Source organism: Harpegnathos saltator, unplaced genomic scaffold (assembly GCF_003227715.2).
Source record: "Harpegnathos saltator strain DR-91 unplaced genomic scaffold, Hsal_v8.6 scaffold10, whole genome shotgun sequence".
NCBI lineage: Eukaryota > Metazoa > Arthropoda > Insecta > Hymenoptera > Formicidae > Harpegnathos > Harpegnathos saltator.
The window spans coordinates 388,056-406,378 of record NW_020229873.1 but is presented as its reverse complement, the minus strand read 5'-3'; the positions used below and the strand labels follow the sequence as shown (position 1 = coordinate 406,378).

Here is an 18,323-nt window from a genome sequence, read left to right as displayed (position 1 = left end):
TTCGGTTTGGACCGGCTCCAAAGACGAGCCAATAATTAACGCGCCGCTCTCATACCGTGCCGCTGGTACGGTCACGGGGGCTCACTTTTTTGCGATACGTACGCTACGGTACTGGTACGCGCAAGTGGACCCGATGAAGCCGATGAGGAAGACGGCGAAGCACCGGAAGAAAAGAACGTTCTCTCGTACAGTGACTCGCGGCAAGCCCTGAGGAATGTAGTACAGAAACGACGCGTTTCCTTCAGACTTTAGTGGCACGTGGTACACAGTGTTTACTTCGAATACGGTTCCGTAAAAGAGACCTGGCGATTCACGGAGAGTTGCGTCGTCGTGCTATCTTGACAGTTATCTGGTCTATGCGCAAGACGGTTCGCGTGACAAAAGTGGACAACGAAGCCGGCAACATGTTCTTTCTCTTCCTCTCTCCCACGAGAATAAACACGAAGACTTAGTGCGTCGTTATCGGGGTTATTCCCGTTATCAGACTAGTGTAAGACACGAGACAGAAAAAGAAAGAGAGAGGCAGAGGCAGAGGGAGAGGGAGAGGGAGAGGGGGAGAAGGGGAGAGAGAGAGAGAGAGAGAGAGAGACATTTACAGGGTGGAAAGCGGATATTTCAGTGGAATGGACATACTTGCGCCGTTCATGTTAATCTTACGTGATTTTCCACTTATGATGGGCGGCCAACACCCTTATAATCCTCATCTCTATCAGCCTCCCAACATACTCTCGCCTGCGAATCGTATGCTACCACATCAGGAGAATCAACCACCGGATGACGGCGATAATCCAGACACTGATACGCCGTTACGTTTCAGTGTAAGTAACATCCTCAAGCCGGATTTCGGTCTTAAAGCCATTCTCACCTCAAAGGGGTCGAAACAAACGGTCGCGAAGTTTAGCAACGGACACGCTGCATCGAACGGCCACGTACAGACCTCGAGTAGCAGTCCACTTTCGCTACCACGCGACCTGAGCTTACCGTCCACGCGGCTGTCACCGCAATCACCGAATGCTACAAATTACGCAACCCGAGACAATAGGGATACTTTCTCGTCCCACTGTGGATTGGCGTCGCCGTTGCAGAGGCACAATTCGGCAGGACTCAGCAGGAGCGGCAGCGTAGAAAGCCTCGCGTCCAACAGGAGTACGGCCACCAGCAGCTCAGTTACCGGACCGTCATCCCTTTGCTCCGCGTCATCTACCGTTAGCGGCGAGTCGTTAAACGGCGAAAGTGCACAGTCCGGTAGTAACGGTGGAACCCCAGCGACCCAGCAGAACACCACCAACGGGCAGTGCCAGTGGCCCGCTTGGGTGTATTGCACCAGATATTCGGACAGACCGTCTTCTGGTAAGTGAAAAATGCGCACTTTCGCGCGCCTTCTTCGCGCCCTCAAGTCGGGATCAAGTTTCGATCAAGAATTGATACGCGAGAGTGGCGCTCACGAGTGCGTGCAAACGTGAATGGCGCGACGTGCAATTCCTGCCTGTCATGACAAGTCACGGCGACTTGAGAACAAAAAACTGCAGTAAAAACGTCTACTTGTGTCATCCCGGTATCGATCAGATATATTGCATCTTTTTACCGAGTTCTTGCACGTCCGTGCGTCTTTGTTCGCGTATTTACCTCGACTATGATTACATGCCAACGTCGTGATCGTCTGTTTCGAGCATCGTGCTTGAACGATCTCTCTCTCTCTCTCTCTCTCTCTCTCTCTCTCTCTCTCTCTCTCTCTCTCTCTCTCTCTCTCTCTTTCTCGTACCGTTATAAGAACTCGACGTCATGTGATTTTTCTAACATGTTAATATCCGTCTCGCGAGCTATTCTATCGCACTGACACACGTCCGCCAAAGTAACGTGGGAGAGGGAGTAACGTAGAATATATGGGGGAAGAGTGGGGGGTTAAATAAGGGAAGCGAAAAAGCTGAGAAATTCAATTCAGATTTTTCGTGCGCGCGGCACGTGACTTGCGTTTCAGCCGCATGCAAGAAGAACTCGCGTGGTCGCGAGACGTCGGAAATGCCTATCAAGATGTTTTGCTCGCCTATGCGCTCCATACGTACTTACAAAATCACGATCGGCCGTTAATTAAAATCCCCATCAGGACGTCTGAAAAATTACGCGGCGCGCCACGGAGATAAGCGAAATCCCTTGGCGAGTGAAGCACGTGACTCCCCGCTTCGTGGGCTTATCGCGCGGCTTTTGTAGCCGGAGGTCACGCGGACTCAGGGCGAGTCTTTGTGCGATTAAGGAGCTTACCGAGGTAATCGCCGCTTTTCGCGCGCGTAATCACGTAATCTTACTCTGCGAATCGTACTTGCGCGGTTTAGCGACTCTATTCGCCTCGACAGACGAGACGAGACGAGACGAGACGAGACGAGACGAAACGAGACGAGACGAGACAGGATGAACACGTAATGGACGAATGGAGACGAGTAATACTCGCGAGTTTGAATACCGATTATACCTGAGTGGTGGCACTCATGTGAGTTGCGTGTGAGGTATTTGGGTAACTAATCGAATATTTAGGTCCAAAAATACTCGTGTAAATTTTCCAGCATTACTCAGGTAACTTTCTGTGAGTTTGAATACTCGGCTACCGCTCAGGCACCCAAGATCCGAAAGACTCTGATGAAACCGAGTACCTGTGGTACTCGAAATAACCGGCTGCCTATAACTGACATCGTATTCGTGCATTCGATAAACTTATTCCAATGACTAATCGCCCATGTGCCAACGACGCGGACAAATCCCGATCTGTTCGCGACGCCTCGCTGACAAATGACAGCGATCTCCGCTTCGAGAGCGTCTAATTACGCGTTTTCTCATTAGAGACACGTAATCGTTCGCTCTCTACAAAATAAACGATACGATCGTCGAGACGTGCACGCGCTAATGCGCCCATCTCGCTCGATATATTAACGCGGTAAGTTATTGCGCTCTCCCGCGCGCAGGAGACGTCGCGCGGAAGGATCGCGCGAGTCGCATACGTTATATCTGACTTGAAGAAACGAGAGAGATGGAGAGAGAAAGAGAAAGAGAGAGAGAGAGAGAGAGATAAAATGAGCAGTAGAGAGCGAATCTAGGGGCTAGCTAGGCGAGAGGTTAACGTACGGCTCGATGCCACCTGCTCTGGTTCGCACAGTTTAATTGTGTAAAACCTACATTCACGAACTACTCTCCGCAATCAGTGTCCTACATTCGGACGTGTACTTCTTTCCCCCCGTCCACCCCTTCGTCCTCATTGTCGCTCCTTCCGCTGTTTTCTTCCGCTTGTCTCTATCGAGCTGCTTCGGTTCCTCGTCGAAACTGTCGCGCGCGCCTCCGCTCGATAATCGTCTCGTTAATTGCCGCGAATGATCGCTCGTCGAGCTTCATTCACGAGCGAGGATCACCGAATGCGTAGATGCGCGATGGGACAATGCAATCTTCTTTCGATTCGAACAAGGCGCATGCTTTGTGCAACGAGTTTCCGCTTCGTATCAGTTTTCGCGCAGCGCGAAATCATAGACCTCGTCGCGTAACAGCGTATTAATAAAAAAGAGATTACAGACTGAAAATCGATAGGGCAGAAATTAACGGTCGTTCAACAGCGGAGCGCGCCGCCACTCGTTACTTGTAATTGAGGCGTGCTCGGCCGATCGTGGCGGCAGGGAGAGCGCGGTTGCAATTTCTCGCGCTGCCGAAGTCGATGTTTAGCGCATTTTTAAAGCGATAATAACATTGGCAGTAACACTGACGATCGCTGCCTGCAAAATGCTCTCGGTCCAAGTTCCTCCTTTTTGCACACTTTTGTCCTGTTCCTTCTGGAAGGGGAACTGCGCGAAGGAGGCCTACGCGAGTAGTCCCTTTAGTACGTTCCTTTAGTAGCAATAATAATGAAGGTGATTATGTGTACTTTACATACGATCGATGTAATAATTACGGCGTCATAAAGATATATCCCAATATATCACAAACGACTGGAACGAGCCGGTTAACGGTTTCCACGGAGATAATAGTAATAAAATCGATAGTAACTGCAACACGCACGCAAAAGCACGCGGATGTGTACGCCGGCTAGACGATCGCGTTATCTATATAGTTAAGTAAAATATGGAAAACACGTAATGCTAATGCTCGAAACTCGCCGCCGATGAACGTTACTTTTCGATGACACACGCGATACAAGGTGATCGGCTTGCTTGTTTACGGGCCTTTAAAAGGCATACCTCGCAAAGTTCCGACCGTTGTCGCGACGAATAAGAGAGGCGAGCAACTCTCGAGACTCGATTCTTCAGACTTTCTTCTTGTTTTCCTTTTTTTTTTTTAATAATAAAAACCCAATTATTAATTATTCGCGCCAATATGATGGTGTCGCGTTTATAATTGTCGTGTCGGGAACGACATTGAGAATATAAATTAACATCGAGGGAAAGGGGGAAGAGGGAAAGGGGGAAGAGGGGAAAGAGAGAGAGAGAGAGAGAGAGAGAGAGAGAGAGAGAGGGAGGGAGAGAGAGAGAGGGGGAGAGAGAGGGAGAGGAGGGGGGAGAAAGAACGTAGATCGCGCGGAATTGAAATACAGTGCGCGCGAAGCTCGGATAGAATCTCAAGTACGACGTTCTTCCGCGGTTAATCGAACTATTTCCGTCTTCGGTAAATTCCGAAGTAGTTGATCAGATATAGTTATCCCGCGCGAGAGATGTCCTTCTCCTCCGCACGGTGTTCTCGCTCGCTCTCTCGAGTCATTGCAAAAACGCTGAATCAGAGAGCGGTGTGGACAAATTGACGAGAACTTTTTTACACCGACAATGAGTCCAACATGTTTCTGATCCTCCGCCTTGCTTCCCGGTCACGAGACGCGCCAAGATTAATGTGCAGTTCCTTTGTCCGTTTTCAGGACCGCGTACGAGGCGAGTGAAACGTTCGCAGAACGTTAAGAATAGCACGCCGGAAGAGAAGCGGCCGAGGACGGCCTTCAGCGCCGAACAACTGACGCGTTTGAAACGGGAATTCACGGAGAATCGATATCTGACAGAGAGGAGGCGGCAGCAGCTCTCGCAGGATCTGGGTCTGAACGAGGCGCAGATCAAGATCTGGTTTCAGAACAAGAGGGCGAAAATCAAGAAGGCGAGCGGTCAGAAGAATCCGTTGGCGCTTCAGCTGATGGCGCAGGGACTCTACAACCACTCCACCGTGCCGGTGGACGAGGACGGCGAGGAGATCGTAACCGGAAGGAATCCCTGAGACGCGAGCGAACTCGGATATGAAAACGAACGAGTACGAGAAGAGAGCGACAAGGTAGCGAACGATAAGCGAGTGGCGAGTTAGGGAGTACCGTTTTCGCTTAAGTATTACGCGACGATATTCCGATAACCAGTGATTAAGACTGAATACGGAAAGAAAAGAATAGAAATAAAACAAAGAACGGAGATGAAATTGATAGACATAATGTGCAATCATTAGATGTTGAATATCTCGATGGGATTTCATCATATTTATACATTTATATACTTCCTTTTTACATTTTTAGTCATATATGAATTTTTAAAAATCAAATTATTATTTACAGAACTTGGGTCCTGTCCTGGACCAGGCCCAAGTCCTGCATCTAGTGAAGGGATGTTTCATAGTACAAGTAGGAAGTGATTGTAATCACGTTTTAACTTATAGGATTGAATATATCCAAACATAATTAGAAAAAAAAAAAAAAAAAAAAAAACTAACTCGAATTAAGTATTTGAGCTACAAAATATGTGAGAAAGTATTGTGTTTCAAAATTTTATTTCAAGATCTTTGTTATTATTATAATATTACTCGAGTTTGTATGACCTCTACTTTTTTAACAATGACTTACTAAAATCAAACAACAGAACCGTAACGTGACACACCACGATCCACGAGTTTGCATACTGCTTTGGTTCAAGTAAAGAGTTAGTTCATATAAAGAGTTATACGTATATCAAAAGTGAAATATTAAATTGTAAAACATACGTCTGCGAAATATATACTCGTATAGCGCGTCGTATATTTACCTAGGATAATGATATTAAATATCGAATTAGCACGTAGGACTCGTGTTATATTATATTCTTGTTATTTATTTTTGTTTCTGTATATAATATGTAAATATATATTATATAAACGATATAGCTTACATTTGTGTATATGTAAGATAAATCAATAATGTAATAGACATTTTAAATCATTACAGTGTGATGCGATCTCATATTTGTGTCTATTCTTTCCTTATTATCATGTAATCTTATGTTGAATATGTAAGCAATTTTAATTATACAATTGTAGACGGTGATAAAAGTTTCAAGTGTCATATCTCAAAGTGTTATACTGTGGTAAATAATCATAATAATCTATGTAATCCCTTTATCATGATTAAATCGAAGTAAAAAGAAACTCGTCCTCCCTGTACGCGCTCCCTCCCTCCTCTCGTAGCCCCTTATCAATTATCAATTTATTGGAATTTATTAGCGCTCGTTGATATAGAAAGAGAATCTCTCAGGCCATAACGACATCGACAGATCGACATAGATAAGCGCGAGAGTTTAGAAAGTTACGCGATCTAGTACGCGGTTCAGTCGTTTTTGGCATGCATTTATTTATTTAATTATTTATTTATTTGTTCATTTATTTACTTATTCGTGAATATATTTGTGTAACTCTTCCGACAACATTAAGAAAAAAAGGGTAGGAACAAAAAAGAAAAGAAAAGAGAAGAAGAGAGACAGATACGCGAAATATAGATAAAAATAGAAACAAAAATAAAAAATAAAAATACAGAACATCTATCACACGTTTAACAAGGATGATTAATAAGAATCTCTTTTTCCCCCCATATACTCCTTTTAGTCTCGTAATTACAAACACACCGTTTCTATCGATTTCACTCTCATTGGGGAACGGTAAACTCCCCGTGAACTCTCGGGTGTCCGCTAAAGGACTGACCCGGGTGGTTAGCAAAGGCGACCGGGGGAATGACAGTACGACAGCGACTAGCTCGAGTGTGTGTTCGCGCACAGGTCTCGCAGTAACGATCGACACGAGATAAACGATATGGGCGCGCACCTGTTAGCCGATACGACGCTCCAGCGTCGCCGGGGCGCGCGAACGGATTTACGACGAGAGTGCTGTTTCTTCACGTCTCGTACAGGATATAATAAGGCTATCGACAGCCGTGCCAGGAGGGAGTAGAGATTATGCTCATGAAAAAGACAGAGGAATCGCGCGCGAGATGAAAGGGAGAAGAGCAAGCCCGAATCGCGCGCGGTAGCATTCCTCAAACGGACTTACAAGCGGTAATCGTGCGTGTATTTTTCGCATGTCGGATAATCACCGAATCCATCGTTACGATTCTCACTCGGACGACCGATCAATCATCGTGCGGCGAATTTTCATTCCAACGCAGCTCGATCGCGCGCGATTGCTTTCAGCAACAACTCGAGAGCGCCGAGACATTTATTCGCAGAGTGTTCGCACCGGACAGTCTCTTAATGACTCGCGCGTCAATTAATTACGGCGTGCTCGTGCGACTTGTACGCTCGCGCGCCAATAAAAGATGTAAATTCCAGCTGTGCGCGGCTTCGCTATCGATGCGAGTGTGCCCACGCGCTCCTATTATTATTGATCGTCATAAATTTGAATGCGCCACACGAGCGAGGATGAACGTTAATCGAGGGCGACTGACCGTCGGCGTCGCTCTGTCGTTGAGTATTTAGCATTTACGCGCGCGCTCGTCCGCGCCGGAATAATTCGACGCGAAATCGACCGTGTCCCGATCGCCATCCGTGATTCATCGTTCGCATTAGCACGCGCCACGCATTCGACGCACTCGCGTCGATAACCGCGCGCGAAAGCGACGCGCTAGAGCACGCATTCTTCACGCGCTTTCGTACGTCCGCATCGATTCTCGCGCGGAGGCTCGTAAATTCCCCCGCGCTGTCCTTTTTAATCCGTTCCCGTCTGTGTTCTCTGCTCTTCCTTTTTTATATAATTCGCCGATAATCAGCCGAGCCATATTTCACGGCTCAACCAAGGACGTCCGGCGTGCGGAGCACGGCGTTTATATTACTTATCATTAATTTAAGCGCGACGCAAACACACCCGGCTGGACCGGGGGTTGAACGGGTGGCGGAACGCACGAGCGAGCGAGTGAGCGGACGCGTGGAAGGGCAACAACGACCTCCACCGTCGTTGGAAACAAACGCGCGGATGGTGGGCCAAACCGGGGATAAATTACAGAGTCGTTGTCCTGGCCATTGTATTTAACTGCGGCGATGCGTAATTGCTGGAACGCCGTTGCATACACGCGGGAGGGCGGGCGAGAGAGAAAGAGAGGGAGAGGGAGGGAGAGGGGGAGGGGGGGAGAGAGAGAGAGAGAGAGAGAGAGAGCACTGTTGGACGCGAGCTAGGAAAGAGTGAGAAAGGGTGACGAAGGAGGTCGAGACGAAGGACGAAGGACGAGTTAGAACGCAGAGAAGGGACACAGTGTGAGGGACTATGCTTGTTGAGGGAGAGAGGACTCGGGGCACAGGGGTGAGAAGGGGTGCTTGCCGCTCTGTGGTCGAGAACCATAGTCATCGGAATGGCCATTAGAGGTCTGTACGTTCCCGCCAGTGGCTCACTAAATTTCACCTTCTTATGCCCCCGCGGACCACCTTGCGATCCACGTGAATTAATGGCTGTGGTGCCTCGCGCGCACCGTTTATTACAATATCAGCCGTTGCGGCGGAGGCGGAAGCGGAGGCGCAGACGGAGGCGCTGAGTTTCGCGTTTCATGAATTCGCAACGCACAACGCGCGCGACGAACTAGTCAACTAGTCCTCGGTTACCGCTTTTAGTTACCGAAACAACCGGTGGCCCCATGTCGTTAATTACACGCGCCGAGAAGTGTACACCCGTGGATTTTATTAGGATCCCCTCGATGAGTCGCTGGGTAAGGGAGGTCCAATTTCAATCCCGCTGCGGATATTTCGCGAAGCACCGTGGGAGAGGTTGACACGCGCGACTATTGAACATGGCAGTACATGACGTGTCACGAGTGGAATACGCCGGGCGAGATTTGGGCATTTCGGGGGAGGGGGGGGGGATTCGAAGATCGTGGGTGCGTAGAGCTTCTTGAAAATCACATCGATTGTAATTTTCTTTCTTTTATTCATCCATTTTCGATCAAACTGCACGAGGGGATGAAGGTTGCCGCTTCTCGCCATGCACGGTTGAAAATCGTGAGCGTCTTGCGCAGAGCCGTTTTCTCGGTACCTCGAAAAAAGAATCGTCGCACGCGGCGCCTGAGATCGACCGCGCTTTTCTCCGCCGCGTTTTCGTCCCTCTTCGCTAACGAGTTTAACGAGGTTCCGGCCCGTCAAATTAAAGGCGAGCGCGACGCGACCGCGGCGCGGCGCGGCGCGAGCGGCGAACCGAAATTTATCGCCGCGCTTTCGGGAAGCAAAGCCGGGTAAAGGCCACTTAGCTGTCCGTAAATGCGTCGTCCTTATGACGACGCGCGGCCAGATGGCTCGCCAATAGATCACCTTGCGCTCGCAAGAGTCGCTCCTGTTTGCGGCACCCTTAAAGGACCGCTTAAGCGAGACGCCGCAAGAAATTCGAGGCTGCTTAGCTCGCCGTGTGACAAAACGCTCGCGTTTCGCGCGCGACCGCTAGCGATAAATCGCGTCGAGTTCGCGGCCTCGTTCTCGCGATTCGGACGCGACGCGACGCGCCGATCCTTGTAATTTCATTCACGAGATGTCGTCGTCGGAAAACGCGTCCATTCATTGCGTTTCTAGACGGTATAATAAACATTTCTTTTCCTTTTCTAAACGGCACAGACGTTAAAGCAAAATTTTGCAATTCTCGCAATGAGAGAACGAAAATTTATTATCGGGCTGAGCATACAAATACAATTTTAGGTTTTTCTCGAGTAAAATGATAATTATATCCTCACGTTTAAATTTTGTGGAACAATGTATGTGAAGAATGGCAGATTATGGATGAAAATGGTGCATGTATTGCTTTATAAAATTTTGACATAAAAACACCATCGTTTCATTTTACCTGAGAAATCCGAAAAATTATTTATTACACAACGCATACATAATATTAACTTAAGGGTCTTAAGCGTGTCCGAATATATATGTTGGAAACGTAAATTTGACGAAAGACAAACTCGCACTGGTGCTTCCAGTCGATCGCGAAGATCGACGGTAAATCGCCCGGAACGCGGCGCGCAACAGATGTTCGGCGTCGAGAGCATAACGGCCGAGGAGGGCAAGGTATCGGGAAATGCCGAGAATAGAAGAATCCGGATGAAATATAAATTCCGGCTAATAAGCTCGCCCCTTTGAGGGCGCCCTCGAATCGCGCACAGTCGCGGATGCGCTGAAAGATGCGTGCCGCTGGCCGTAACCGCGTAATTGGCCAGGCAGAGAACGCGACATTAGATCCTCGTTATCCTAACGAGCCGAAATAGCGAGCGCGGCGAGAGGAGAGAGAGAGAGAGAGAGGAGAGAGGTCCGTGGCGAAAATCCGTGTAGCTCATGCGGGGAGACTTTCGACTGCGGACGGCGGCCGAAGGATGCGACATATGGTTGCTCTATTTTCGCGAATGACGGAAGAGAGAGACCGGCGGGGAAACAGGGAGAGAGAGAGAGAGAGAGGCGAGCGAGCGTGTTTTCAACTTTGAGATATTCGGGAGCGATTTGTTGGGGAGCGTGGATTTATCGCGGACCCTGTTGGCGCGTCGCGAATCACTGCGGGTTGTGCGCGCGGGGATTATTCGTCAACAATAAATTGTTACCGATGCGTTGAAGAGGCAACGAAGGCGCGACGATGATCGCGACGGAGACAGAAATCGTTCCGCGCCGCTCGCATAATGATGGTGTTATTCTTTGCATAATTAAGCGATTTTGTGACGACACGTTTACGACCTCACTTTGTCATTCGCATGCGAATTTCCGCTGATTATCTCAATGTCCAATTTTATCTTGAATCGCCAAAGATGAGATAAATAAATGTATATATTCGTTAGCTTATTTTATTGGCTTCCTGTCGGCTGTATATTTAACTTTTTGTACGCAGTTGGTTACACTCTATACGTAAATGGGGAAGACATGGAAATGTTATAGCGTCGGCCACCCCGTCGGTGGCAGTCAACGTGTTAAGCCACACTTTCGCTCGTTAGAATCTGCTTATTTATTTAATTTGATCAATTTTCGGGTTAAAAAATGAGAGACTTCGCAAGAATAGCTGAAATCGCGGTGATGATAATCAATTGTAAGGAATTTTGCAACTTCAACACGCTTCGACGCGCCTAAGACTGGAAAATCGGCAGCGGGTCGCGTAAGCACCGTCGATGAGCGTACGCGAGTCACAAGTCGTAATGCATCGTCGAGGATCGCCAGGTCGAAACGATTCGACTCGGTATCCGGATAATCATAGGAGGTGAAGGCGGATCGAAAGGAGACGTGGAACGTAAGCGCGCGAAACGCGACGACTCGACTCGCGAGCGGCGTTATCGCGTTACAGTAACAATGGATAGATACGCCTTTATTACGGTGCGCAGCGTACACACACACACAAACCGCAGCTGCTGCGGTAGCTGGCTAAAGAGACTTTTCAGAGTTAGCGTCCCGCTAAAGTACAGGCTGAAACGGACGCAAGAAAGTCGTCTCGCGAGAGAAACGAGCCGAGTAATACGCAAGTATAATAAATGATGTTGCCTATACGAAATGATTTTCAGATTCATTTCTCAGTTATGACGTCAAGTCAGCTCTCAGATTGCTTTTCAGTTTTCAATCCAGCGCGTCGAGATTGAGCTTTGTCGAAACTGGCGCTCGTTAGCGCGACCTTTCGAAATAACGAGCACGCGAGACAGATCGAAGGGAGAGAACATTGGACGGACATGGGCAGCGCCGCGCTTCCTTCTTACCTTTTCCGGCTGGCAAAACACGCGGACAGAACACACACTCTCTCCCTCTCCCTCTCTCTCTCTCTCTCTCTCTCACTCCCTCTTTCTCTTTCTCTGTCGCGGTTTCCCGGCAGCCTCCCACGCACATTTCCCTGCGCATTCGCGAGCACGACTTGTGCGTGAGTGCGCGCGAGCGTTCGAGCACGCCGCGGTATATAAGGGCATAAAGGTTTGCTTTCGGTTCGCTCCTCGTCGTCGTCGTCGTCGTCGTCGTCGTCGTCGTCGTGAGGGCCCCGAACACGGTAGAGCGTGTGCACGTCTCTCGGCTATATGGGACCGGAGAGTCGGTAAGAGTAGAGAGACCACCCAACGCGATCGCGCGAGACTTCTGGTGAGAGAGGGTGGAGAGAGAGGACCAGAGAAAACGAAGGGAGCGAGAAGGAACAAGAGCGAATAGGAGGAAGAGAGGAGAGAAAGAGAGAGAGAGAGAGGAGAGAGAGAGAGAGAGAGAGAGAGAGAGAGGGGGAGAGGGAGTAAGAGAGAGTGATCGCCGGGGGACGAAACGGAGGAGAGCGAGCGAGGTGGAAGGAGGAGGAACGAGCATCTGGGCAAGGAATGCTTGTCGGGTCATTAATGCGCCTTGCTATGCACGCTCCTTATGGATCTGACCAAATCAGTGACCGATTGCCCTCCCCGGCGCGGCGTCTGCCTCCTCTCGGCCCTTGCCAGCCTGTGTGTAGCCACCGCTGCCGCTGCGGAACGGCAAAGTGGACCGCGGCTGAGAATCGCCAGGCGGCCGGCCCGGTGCATCCGTGATGCCCGGGGACGCTCTCCCGGGCTACAAAGTTCGTCCGACGTTTGATGCCGGCGATCATGTCCCGGGCGCATCGGACTTTTATTGGGATCGCGAACGAGAGCCGTAAAAAGCGGCCCGCGAATAAATTCCGGACGTAACTCTCTCCGGACACAACGACGCGAAATCATTGTATCGCGCGTATAATTGAATCGTGATCGCTCGGAGGATCGGCGTACGATGCAAATTTCTTCTCTCAAGCTCGCGAGCTACACGTGATCGTGTGACTAATGCTGCCGATCATAGCTCGCTCGCTCGCTCGCTCGTCAATAAAGACGCGATTGTTCCTGACGGAACAGCCACCTGATCATATCGAGATGTATCGAGGCTCAGGCGGGGACTCGTGTCGTCTTAACGATCGTGATGCGCCGCTCGCTGGCGCTGGGTGAGTGCAAAAGTGGTAACGCGCGCATCGGGTTCCTAATAAAGCTTTATGTCGTATCCATTTCATGCGTAATTGCAACGTTAACTAAAGCGAGGAATGAGAGTGACGAAGGGGAAGAGGGAGGGGAGGGGAGGGGAGGAGGTGGGTATTGTGTCGGTCGGTAGCGAGAGAACGATAGAGAGAAAGAGAGAGGGAGGAGAGATACCTGCCATACGCGCTGGTAATTAAATTCTTTGAGAGAACGATCGCGGAATGTGTACAGGCCGGGGCACGCAATTAAAAGGGAAACGTTTCGTTTCGTGGCCCCAAAGGACTCCGGTAATTAAAAGAATACAGCCTGATAATCGAGCCGAATCCTCCGCTGCTTTTTTCTCCTGCCCCTTCTCCTTGCTCTCGTTCCCTTTCTCCTTCTCGTTCCGCTCCTTCGCTAACCCTCCCTCCACCCTCTTTTCTCACCCTCACGCTCGTTTCCTCCCTGTTTCTCTTCCTCCTCCTCCTCCTCCTCCTCCTCGTCCTTCGCCTTCTCTCTCTGCCGTTCTCCGCCTCGGACTGCCGCGAGAGTCTTTGAGAGGATCGTGCGTAGACGGAGGGCTCTCGGCATGCTAATATTCTTTTTCGTCCCACCCTCAACCGGCCCCCCCTCCTCGTTTTGCACCCTCGCTTTAAAAGGTGTGACGTTTTTATGAGCAGCCGCCGTCTACGGTACCTACCCCCGATTGAAATAGTTCCGGGCAATTATCGCGCGGGAACGACCCCGTCCGCGCCCGCTTTGCACCCTTATCAAACGTTCCCAGCGCGGCTGCTCCCCAAGTCTGACCAATGGCGCGAGAGAAAAAGTCATTGCCCGCGAGTAAGATCGCATTTTCTTGCGCGCAAGAGAACGGGAGAGAGACGGCGCGAGACCGCGCATTCTCACGGCGACCGGTTGGCCGCCGACCGATAATATTTTCCACGGCGACGAGTCGATTTCCTGCTTTCGTCGTGGATTTTCCGCTCTCCCGATTTCATCGGCCGGGGCTCGGATCGAATAGTGACTTCAGACAGTAGCGAGAGAGACACGTTTATATTCATGAAGCGGGCGCATTCGGTGGCCCTGATAATTTTTCGTGAGAAACGCTGAGAAATATTCGTGTGGCAATGTGTCGCGTCGGACTCTGCGATAAGAACGCGCGCGCGCGCGAAAGAGAGAGAGAGAGAGAGAGAGAGAGACCAGCAATCTGTAATCTGAAACAGCGCATTTCGGGGATATTTACCCAATTTTCAGATTCGGCCGCGGTCGCGGTCGTAACGTAGGATATATCTTTATTGCGATACTTTAATAGTACTTCCAACACACGCGAGGAAGAAAAGAGAGAGCGACGGTGTAATAACCAACAATGAGTAATTTAAGTACAGACGTGTCGCGAACGGACGATACGCCGTCGTGCGCATTACAATTTCAAATCGGCTTTCGGCGGCGGCGCGGGCGAACGAGTATCGGAAAGAAATCTGCCGGGAGAGAGATTCGAGACACGTTTATGTCGGAGGGGTGCCATAAACGGACGGACGGGTGGGTGGGTGCGCGTGTACCGACGAAGGAGGGAGCGCGCGCGTGGAACGGAGACGGAAAATTCTTTCGAGTTTTATTGCCACGACGTGGCTGATTCGGCACGCTTTCGGGCGCCGCTCAAAAATCCGACTTGATTAAATTTTTGATCAAATTACTTCGAGTTAAATAAACATCCAGCACGGCGCGGCTCGGGCCTGCCCTCTTTCTCTCTTTCGCCCCCTTTGAGGCCAGAAAAGGGCGCGCGAGCGCGAATTCCATGCGTTCATTCGTTCGTTTCGTCATTTAGTCGGGGTGATTTAAAACATCCGTGACAAATCTCTCCTTTGCGATCTCTACACTGTCGCGCGATCGCCGGCGAATGTCTATCTCTTTCATTCGCTACAGCGAATGAGAAACTGTGCCAAAAGTGTTCTCTCGTCAAAGAGTTTCGATTTAAAACGCTGCAACCGCAACGAATTGTTTGTTCTACATTTGTCGGACGCCTGCAAAAATTATTGTTATCTTTTCACGGATCTATCCGTGGACTCGAGATATAAATTGAAGAGCCAATTCCGCCAATTTTCACTTTTGCACGGATTTGATCAAATATTAAGATGCATGAGGATTAAAAAAATAAATAATAAATAATAAACAATTACTGAATCCCCATTTATACCTTAATATTTTATAAAAATATTTGACAAGTACTCGATAAATAATATTAAATAAAATCAGAGTGGCTCGCGCTACTAGCCGTTTTAACCGATCTAACAATCGTCGGAAGCCGAGTGAAATCCGAGACGGAACTTCGTCTAACGCGAACTGAATTTCGGGATGCGACACGATCGCACTCTCGAATCCTTTAATTAATCGCGGAACTAATGGCTTGTAAGAATAAAGTTTCTACGCAGAGAAGAAGAATAACAACAAGACGGCGCGACGAGCGCAGAAAGAAAAAAATTGCTAAGAGAGAGAAAGAAAAAAGCCGGGTGATGTGGAGGAGGCTGAGTTATTCCGTCGACGCACTTATTCGCACACGATGTCGAGGATGGAGCGTAACACCGGGTAATATAACGGGCGGCATCGTTCACCGACCCAAGAGGGTTGTTCGCGCCGAGCACCCCCTTTGGGGACGACCGGTAATGAGCCTAATAGACACGTACAGGTCGTAAAAAGTGCTCTCGCAAGTCCGTAAAGTTAGAAGCGAAGAAGCCGACGGTGTGAAGCGCGAGGCTTCATCTAGAAAGACGTGTATACGTTGTTCGCGCTACCTCCACGCCAGGCAGGTTTTCTTCCCTCGACAAACACAAGACGCGATGGACTGACAACGAGATCGAGTCAGCCTAACAGCATCGCGGAAAGCAACAACGAGATAACACGCCTTCCTCACGATAAGATTTATTTATCAGACTCGACTCGCACGACGCTCGTTAATTTCGCGAGTGACTTCACAACTTACTAACTTACGCGGCGAAAAATGACTTTCGCGCTCTTGAAAACATTTTCACGCCGGCCGGCGAGGATAAGAAACCAAGTTCGAGGAATATGCCGTGTCATCCTCATAAAGGTGGAGGTCTGCCGGCGGAATAAGAATCCGGTAAGCGGCGGGGTGGAACGGTGGCGGTGGTGGTGGTGGTGGTGATGGCGGTGCGCATAGAGAGAAGTCTCTCCGGAGATAAGCCACCCTCGGAAGAGCTTCCCTCGCGCGCGAGGGTCGAAGCGGAGGCGGTTAATTAAAAAGCAACGAAGTCGAATTATTTTCTTCGAGTGGCGGCGGCGGCGAGTGGCGAGAGAGGCGGGAAAAGTTCCACCGGCAGATGAAAGAACTTGGCGCGTGTAACGGACGGCACGATACGAAAATCTTCATTGTGACTAATCATCGTGCGAGGCGCTTCCCCGAGCCTCGAAATAATGACTCTCCTCCGTGCGGAATCTGATTTCATTAATTATCGGCCCGAGGCAGCCTGGAGCTTCAAGTTTGCGTAAAACACGCTTTCGGTAAAAAGATCACGTCGGTCGTCTGTAAAACTAGGCTAGGGACGTTCGTCCTCTAATTAAACGACGAGCGCGAGAACTAAACTTCAGGAACAAACTGATCGCGCTTCCCTGCTCTCGTTCGCTCTCGCCGTATCGCCGTGGATGCTGTGCATTGCGGATCGCGGCTGCGAATTTGTTTATCAGAAACGAGATAGGCGAAAGTCTCACATTCGATGTTACACGTGTCTCGTTGAAACGTACGAAGCGACGGATTACAGCACCCGAATTTCACGCGCATTACTTTCTCGACATACGGCGGCCTCGCACTTTGTTCTTGTTCTACGAGTGGACCAATCAAATCGAGCATTCCAGAGGAAAGGACGAGCTCGCTCGTCCGGTATCTCATGTTTCCACGACGTTTCTCATTGTAATGCACCCCCCGTAGCGAAACACAAGAGTCACGCACTTCATCGCCCGTTTCAATTCATCGGTGCGGTTATTTAATCAAACATCTCTCCTGCCGGCCGAGACCCGCTGGTGCTAAACGTCGGAGGGTGCGACCCTTTTCAAGCGCGCCGCGTGGCATGGCGCGCGGCGGCGCGAAACGACGAGGATGAAAACCATTTCGTCCGCAGAATCCGACCTCGCGCTATCGGCACTTGCCACCCCCGCCCGCGCACATCGGCACGAGAGCAGGGGTGGTGAGACCCCGATAACGTCGGATCGGATGATACAACACTTACTTTTCCGGCCATTTGTCGGGATTTGCTGTTAGGGGTTGCCTCGCAGCGCCTACCGCGCCCCCCGCGCGTATTCATTCCGCAGCCGCGAAACAATATGCCGCCGATCGACTCGAGAGAGAGAGACAGAAGAGGGTCCCCCGTCCCTCCCTTTCTTCCAGTAGGAGTCTCTCCTACTGTTTGTATTACGGAAATCACCGCGACGACGCAGTCGCCGCGCCGTAAAGTGAAATCTCTCGTCCGAGGCGACGCTTTCGTCGAATCGCGCGGGATCACGACAAAGCAGCTTACGCATCCATTACCGCGACGACTATCGCTCCTCCGTTGGATTAGGAGGACCGAAGAATTACAAGGCGGGGCTAACGTTTCGTATACGCGCCTATCTATGTATAATATATAAGACACTTTACTCTCCGCGGCCATGTCGTTCGCTTTTGTTACTTGTAATTTTCTGCCTCCGCTTTTTATCCGGCGCGTTGACGCGCGTTGGCTGTAATATCGCTTCGTCTAATTTACTAGTTGTAACAGATTAAACAGATAGCCGGGAGGCTATCCGTATAAGACGAGCCAGCAAAAACATTCGCACACGCGAATTGCATTTAATCATCGCAAAAATCCTCAAATCTCGTCAGCGGTGGAACCGCCGAAACAACACTTGCTCTCCTCTCGATTTAACATTTTATTCCCTGGAAAACGGTCGTTCCGTTGAGATTCTCCGCGAGTAATTTGCTAACGCGTGAAACAGCTTTGTTCTATTTCCACGTCCCTCCCATTCGTGTCGCCGTCTCATCGACGAGACTTTCAGACGAGGCGCGCGCGCGAGACGCGCGCCTCTCGTCGTCTATTAACGACATTTCGGCGAGTTACCTCGCGCATCGTACCGCACATACGTTGACAAATGCGAGGAGACGGACCGCTTGGAAACGCGAGCGTAGGAATGC

General features: G+C 49.9%; 1 protein-coding gene across 1 annotated transcript; it reads left to right on the top strand.

The window, feature by feature from the left end:
* The first annotated feature begins 567 nt into the window (after window positions 1-567).
* Window positions 568-5,651, top strand: LOC105182914 (segmentation polarity homeobox protein engrailed). Its single transcript, XM_011140703.3, has 2 exons — window positions 568-1,350; window positions 4,880-5,651. Exons 1-2 carry the CDS (start codon window positions 624-626, stop codon window positions 5,224-5,226), a joined length of 1,074 nt encoding a protein of 357 aa, XP_011139005.1. The 5' UTR covers window positions 568-623; the 3' UTR covers window positions 5,227-5,651.
* The last annotated feature ends 12,672 nt before the right edge of the window (window positions 5,652-18,323 follow it).